Genomic DNA, 7,622 nt, shown 5'->3' on the forward strand with positions numbered 1-7,622 from the left:
ACCCATATGACGCCAACCTCCTAGTATCATTTCAAAAATCAATCCATGCTTTTACTTTCTCGTATGAAGGTGTAAGAGATAAATTTACCAAACGTATATAATTTGTAAAGGTATCACTGGTAGGCGCCGTGTCAAGCCTGAAAAATTATTTACCTCGGGTCCCCTCCATGAAATCGCCCGCCCAAGCCTGCACTCACTTCACGATACGTGATCTCCTGGCTTGGCGTTGAGAAATATTCGCAAAAAACAGTCCACGGACCCCTTCTGGATTTACCTGCATACATTGAACCTTTCCTGGAGGTCTTGGTGTATCGCCATTCGGATTCCGCGGTGCGCAAATATGTTGAAGAAGCTAATCAAATATCGTTTCGTGTGCATTTTCCCAATTTCACTTCTTTCATCCGTCTGGCTCGAACTGGGAGGGTCATCCTCAACGAATGGCGAAGGTTCATTGAACCAACGGGCAGATTTCGTCACTTCCTTCACACGAAATAACCCATCTTCATAACGTGTAATTTTTCTCCTATGTATTTGTCTTTTTCAAAAAATCAGCACTCACATCCTCTTTTCCAAAGGTCAGTTTTTGAGACAAACATAGCCACAAACAAGCAAAGAGACAGTAACTCAGCTTGACAAAAAAACAAATAAACCCGATGATAGTCTCCTCCGTATCCCAGATTTCTTTCAACCTCAACCAAGAAATTATTCAAAGAAAATCCAAAATGATGTGTGAATAATCCAAAAACGCTCAACCTGCCAGAGTGAACGTCTCAAAATCTCGCTATAACTTCTCTTAAAACAGAACGACTGCCAGACATGAGAATTGACCTATATCTAGTGCAGACAAACATTTTCTGGTTACCCTCTAATTCTTTTCGGAAACCTTGAATGGGCAATGAGTACGCTTGCTCATCCCACCTAGGATTGATTGCTCAACTCGTCCGAGAACAAAGTTGTTAAAAAATGCCGGATATCTCTGGATTGCATGGAGCCTATCCCCGAAGCATTGGGGTGTTGCGGTAGGTTTGTGCTCCGTGGCACGTGAGGACACGTGTTGTAAGACTGAAGCATTTTTTTTTGATCCACGATCATCAATCATTAACATGTGGATTCAGCGACTTTCGACGGCTTGGTTTCATCGATAGCGAAATCAGAGTTTGTATAAACACTTCATACTAATTAGACTTCGTCTTTGTACATGTCATGATTTTCACTTCTGCCATCCGTCCTCCTCCCTCCTCGATCCGGCCAGATTGTCCTCAAACTTTATATACTTCAATGATGTCTGTTTGGAGTCTATGAATACAGGGTGTCTATGACCACTAGCACTCCGTCCGCCACATGCGTTCATGACGTCGACAAGGGTAGATTGGTCGGAGTTTGGTGACAGAAAGGTCATTTCAAAGTGTTCGTTTCTTCCACTCAGTAGAAACCTCAGCGACCCTCGGTTCATTGAAAATTCGCTGGAGCGAATCTGAAGTAAAGTCGAGACGAATTTGAGGCCAAGTGGGCAAATTTATCAATCTCGACGTCGCGAACGTCTCTCGTAGACGCGGTGTTCCAAGGTGCTTATGAGATCAATTCTTACGTGATATGTACAGTCATTTAAGAAGAGCTTGCCCCAAATTCCCCGCCAATTCGCTTGAGTTTTGCGGGCAATTTGGGGCAAGCTTTTCTTAAATGACTGTACGTGATGACGATACCGCTCGGAACAAGTCACGCCGAGATTGAACCCAAGTCGAGACCGAAACTCAAACGGCAGGGAACTGAAGTGCATATCATCGTCAAGAGTAGCACGGAGTTCACTGACGTGATAGTAAAGGGTCTCGGTTTGCACAAGGCCTTTAAAATTTAAACGGCGCCTGATAACTTTCCAAATTCTAACAGCCACATCCACATTTTATAACAATTTTCACATTTTGATTGAATTCTAGAACCTTTTCACTTAAAGACTTACACATATTTTATGATGAAGATTTTTCAACTCATTATTCTCCTTGTTATCAACAACGTCAATTCTACTTCAATTGATCGCAGAGCTACCCAGCCATGGTTAATCTTACCGCCAACTCCTTCTCTACCTAAACCTATCTCTAATACTCTACAAGATATCAATGGTGTCAAACTTTGGTCTCAAGAGTATAACAAATCACCAGGAAAGATTCCCATTGTTCTGAATCATGGTGGTTTAGGTTATTCGGCTTATTTTGGAGACGTCATCAATAACCTCATTGCTCAAAATCGCTACGTGATTGCTATTGATCGCCGTGGTCATGGTCGTAGTACATTTAATGCCAATGACGAGTTCACGTTTGATATGTTTGCCAAAGATATCGATGATCAACTGAAATCCATTGGCGTACAAAAGTATGATGTGTTAGGGTGGTCAGATGGAGCGGCTACGACTCTAGCGGCACTTCAAACCCCGACTTTGGCATCTAAAATCAACAAAGCATTCATCTTTGCTGGGTTTATGGTACCTCAAGATACAAATTCAACCTTTACATCTACAAACATTTACACAGAGTTCGTCTCTCGGTGCGCCAAAGAATACGCTGTCAATCAACCTACTCAAGACTTCAAACTCTTCGCTGGAAAAGTCGCAACCTTAGAGTCTAAATTACCACAATTCACTGCACAAGGATTGGGTAGAATTGATGGATCTAAGGTAGCAATTGCTGGGGCTGAGTATGATGAAGCTGTTAATTTGAATGTTCCGGATAAGCTCCATTCCGCCATACGAGGTAGCCAGTTGATCATGCTAAAGGGTGTCAGTCACTTTGCGCCCTTGCAGGACTCTAAGGGGTTTACCCAGGCGATCTTGAAGTTTTTTGGTTAAAGTGTATTGAACAACTTGACTTGTTTAAGTTTGGAAAAAAATTGACTATGTATCTTATTGAATCCTTGTGCATTTTTTTGTTGTGATGTGGGTGTTCTCTGTGTTTGGTGATGCTATTCACAGAAAGTCATTTTCATCATATGGTTCTCTGTCTGTTTTGTGGTTTTTCCTCATTTATATACTCCTTTGAGTACAGTTTGTGGAGCAATGATCCTTCATTGCATTAAGCCTCCTGATCATATCACAAATCAATTTTTAATCCTCTCATGGCCTGATGAATACAAGAAAATCTTCATGTTTGAGATAATCAGATAGTGTGCCATGATTCTCCTTCATTACAGTGTGACATCACCTTTGGAAAATCAATTTTCATGTGTTTAGATCAGATGCAAAAACACTGTGGGTGTGACTCCTGCTCTCCTTTCAATAAGATATGTCCTCCTTCATAACTTCAGTGCTTTACAAGGTGTATCACAATAGGGATGACACTTTTTAATAGGCAAACATCCAAGAGATGATCTGTGTAATCTTAAATCACCTACATGATACTATCACATGAGCTCTACACATTTGAGATACATTTGAGTGCTCTATCATGGTGAGCAATCCCTGCAAGTTTACCCTTACATGCACAGTTCGAGATAAATGCCATGTGATTGTGAAAGCTCACATATTACCACCAACATCCTTGACCTCAAAATTACCATTGTAGCGCAATGGTTTGGGTCACATATGCAGAGTAAATTTAAGTAAGACAAGATTATCTTACAATTCTTTTGGGGAAAAAGATGAAGACATTTACAAGATTGGTTCTATTATTTACAAGATATTTTGACTTCACAATCCTACAAGATAGAAACAGGAACTTTACTATTGTCTGAGTCAACATGACCAAGTAGAGTAGATATTGTACCAAAAAAACTCAGTTCCACTGTCATACGTGTGGTCAAAAAACTTCAAATCCCATGCCAGTGAGTTTACACAACTATGTAATATATAGGCCACTTGTTGGTGCTATGAAATGGGTTCACAAACTTCAGAGGAATGTAATTTGAAGCAATTGATGGATCCTCAATGAACAAAAAATAGCTTGGCCAAAAGAAGGGCAATGCATCAAACTTGTATCTTCAAAGAGTGCTTCTGTTATCATAAAAATTGTAATAGAGGAACACTCAGAGTTTCAAAAACTTTTGATACAAAAACTACTGATTTGAAAATGTTCCATTGGACAACAATCAATTTGAGAACAATGACTTTGAAAACAGTCAATTTTGAAACAATTCATTTGAAAATATAAATTTGAGAACAATTGATTTGAAAACAATCAATTTGAAAATAGGAAGGAAAGCTGTTGAAAGTAAGATGGAATAGGTACAAACCAAAAGCCAATGTTTGATAGTGATGTTGTACCTATGTCAATAAAGAGAAGAAAATGAGAGGTGTAGTCAAGCTTTGATTGTGGGGAGAGGTGGTGTGATGTGTGGCTTTGTAGAAGTTGAGTAGATATGCAGATGTAGAGTTTCTGCAGAATTGGAGAGGTCCAGTGAATGTACTGGAGGTCTACCAATTTTTCAGCTTCACAAAGCCCTATCTATGTGGCTACACCTGCACCCTTGCAGAGGTGCTTATGACAAATTCTCTATTCCCAACATGAGAACTCCGTGGATTAAGTCCTGTTATGTAGGTTTTTGTAATTACCCACTTCCCTCAATGAGAGAACACAATTCAAGCATTTATAAAGGTTGTTCATAATTCCTGTCTATACAAACTTCTAGCCTCACATCTTAGGAAATACAGGTGGTGTTGTCCAAAGAGCAATTGAAAAGTTTTTGAAATATTGGCCTGTATTGTGGCCTTTTCAACTCCTCTTTGTTCAAGATTTTTGGCCTTGCACAAAAACTCACAATGATTTTTGCCTACCCTAGCTATGTAACTGGACCATTATTGGGCCACAAGTCATGCACAAGTTCCACATATTTCTGCAGAAATTTTTGAGACTGAATAGCGCAAAGACATATCCCAGCTTTCTGACCAAACCTATGCAAGCTTTTATGTGGATTAAATAATCTCAACATCTTCCATTTTCAAAATGGCTCCACATTTCTCTGTGATCCGCTTACATCCACATATCAAATAATCAGGTATCCAATGGTTCAATGCATTTGAAAACACTGCTGTGAACACAAAAGAGATTGTGTGTGTCTGCAACTGTTGATCCAATGGGCTTCAGCTGAGCCTGCACAATGTGTTCACATTTGTTGGCAGTGTGATATCTTGCCGTATATTCAAGTTCCTACAGAGTTTTGGACCCTGGTCATGTCAGAGAACAGAAGACCATGCATTAAGGTCTCTCTAGGATCTCAACAATTGATGTTGCAATTAATGATATCTTGTATCTATACTTTGAGACCTTTGCTGTGCATTGAGAATTTTGATATCCTACAAGAAATGTTTATGACTTTCTGGCATTTATTTCCTCCAATGGGCATGCAGTGTGAATATTACACCCACTTACAGGTAAGACATAAAAGCTTGAAAGCTCACCTCAAAAAAGGGATCATTCACCATGATCTCCAGGATGATCAAGGAAACATTACATGTAGAAAGGAATTCTGAACAACTTTTATAAAAGCTCAAATTGAGTTTTCTCATTGAGGGGAGTGGGAAGATACAAAAATCTACATAAAAGGACTTCATGGCAGACTTCTCATGCCAGCAATGGACAATATTTCATAAGTCCCTCTGCAAGGACGTGGACATGGCTGCGCAGATAGGGCTTTGTTATCCTAAATCAACTTCTGAGCAAAAAATTTAACTGCCAATGTGTACCATGGACACAGTAGGGGATTTTGAACCTTTACTGTACTGTGGCCACTTACCAAGACAATAGGAGAGGCTCTTACTGAGTGTAAAAATCTTGTAACCCTTAGTAAATGTACCAACAAAAAACATCCTAAAATTATGGTGACTGTGGAGAGCCAAATGAGTCAAAACCCTAAGGTGCAAAAAATCAACCCAAAACTTGCCCTCAAAGCCCTGTTCAGACTATCCTGAGTCTGACCAACAACACTTTGCCTGTTGTCACTCCCTGTTCACTCAGTGTTTATCCCACCAAGTTTTTCTTTATATTTGTTAGAAAGTCTTTCTCTGGAGTTATTACAAGGAGCATTGGACTTAAAATGTGCAAAGATTCTCTTCTTCTGAGCAATTTATGTTGAAAAACAAGTTGCATTTTCCTCTCTGTGTTTGCTGTAGAAAAGCAAGTTGCACAATTGCTTAAAAAATCATATCATCTAGTGATCAATGTATCACAGTTACAAGATAACACCACAGGAAAACTCTCAAGTTTCTATTAGAAATATCATTATAATATGTATCAAAATTACTCATGAAGATGCTTTCAAAGATCATAATCTTGAACAACTGCATTCTTTTTACAAGGTTAAATCTTCTAAAAACATCACTCACTGGGTAAATGAAGATCTGAAAATTAGGACCAATATATTATACATACATAGAAGATTGGCAAACAAATAGGAAAAGGAAGATGGATGAAAGAATGAGATTAAGTGAGATGAAGGGATTTTTTGGTCTGGGCCAACAGACTTGGGCTTGGGATAGGCTCAAGCAGGCTTTCAAGGAGAGCTTCACATGAGGATTCCACATTTTTAAGTTTTGACTCATTTGGCACCCCACAGCCACTACACAAGATCCAACTATTCATACCTGTATTTGAGGCTTATGGATGCCAAGAATGATTTTTTTGTTGGTATCATTCTAAATAGCTTTTGGAAGTATTTTTGGAAGTATTGTCCCAGGTCCAAAACATCAAGCATCAAAAACTAGTGTGTTTGTTTTGCAACAATCAAAACCTGACAAAATGCAACTTACCAAGTTCCTCCTCAAATTGCAGGCGTAGAAATAAACAAAATGAAAATATGGTTCAAAATTTCTTTGAGGTCCTTTGGACCCCTGACTTTGAAACCTCTTGAGAAGAAGGAAAAATGGGGAGACATTGTTTCATAGTCTTCCCGGAAGACATTGAGGGATCATCTTGTGTAACAATGGAGGATTGAAGATAGCCCCTGCCAAATCCAAATCTAATCAGGCTAGCCTGAAACACACTGATAAGCTGTGAAATCCCTCCTTCGCAGGCTCCAAAGGAAGCGCCTGCAAATCGAGGAGGGATTTACATAGTTAAGTCAAGGAAAAAACAAATGCGCCAGAATCTTGACACACAATGAGTGGACACTAAAGCTACTGATATTTTTAGCTGAATCTGTAGCAAATATCAGCAAATAAATGTGATCCAAACCTCTTGAAAGTTGGTAAAGGTAACATTGAATGCATAAAAAAGGTATTGGATGTAAAGCTCATTCCAAGCAGGTTGGTATGCGAATTCATGGTGGAAGACTGCTCGCATGCCTCCGACGTCGCTATGATCCAAACGCGACGCAGGCAAAAATACCTTTTTCGTCGTTTATATGACGAAGAATTCGAATTGAAAACTTACCTTTTTGGTCGATATATTTATCAGGAGCTATCCGGGGGCCTGTTTGGGCCCTCACTTCAGATCAGTCAAGGTGAAAATCTGTTGGATGCAAATAATAAAAGATTGAAGGCCTTTGTTGAACTCGCGGCTTACTTACACAACGATTGAACGAGCGCATCCTACAGTCTCCTATGTAACAATTCTGGCTCCTCAGCGCGCTACATGAAGCACGTGCAGCAGGGGGTTTGAGACAATCATACTATTACTCAGCTTATCCAATGAATTTTGATT

At 39.5% G+C, this 7,622-nt stretch overlaps 1 protein-coding gene across 1 annotated transcript; it reads left to right on the plus strand.

Annotated features, from left to right (window-relative positions):
• Positions 1–1,966: 1,966 nt before the first annotated feature.
• MELLADRAFT_84317 (hydrolase/acyltransferase) lies at positions 1,967–2,839 on the plus strand (the record flags this gene model as incomplete). The annotated part of the gene is made up of 1 exon (XM_007407695.1): positions 1,967–2,839. The coding sequence occupies one exon, from the start codon at positions 1,967–1,969 to the stop codon at positions 2,837–2,839; it is 873 nt and encodes a 290-aa protein (XP_007407757.1).
• Positions 2,840–7,622: the final 4,783 nt, after the last annotated feature.

Source organism: Melampsora larici-populina, assembly GCF_000204055.1.
Source record: "Melampsora larici-populina 98AG31 unplaced genomic scaffold MELLAscaffold_10, whole genome shotgun sequence".
Taxonomy (NCBI): Eukaryota; Fungi; Basidiomycota; class Pucciniomycetes; order Pucciniales; family Melampsoraceae; genus Melampsora; species Melampsora laricis-populina.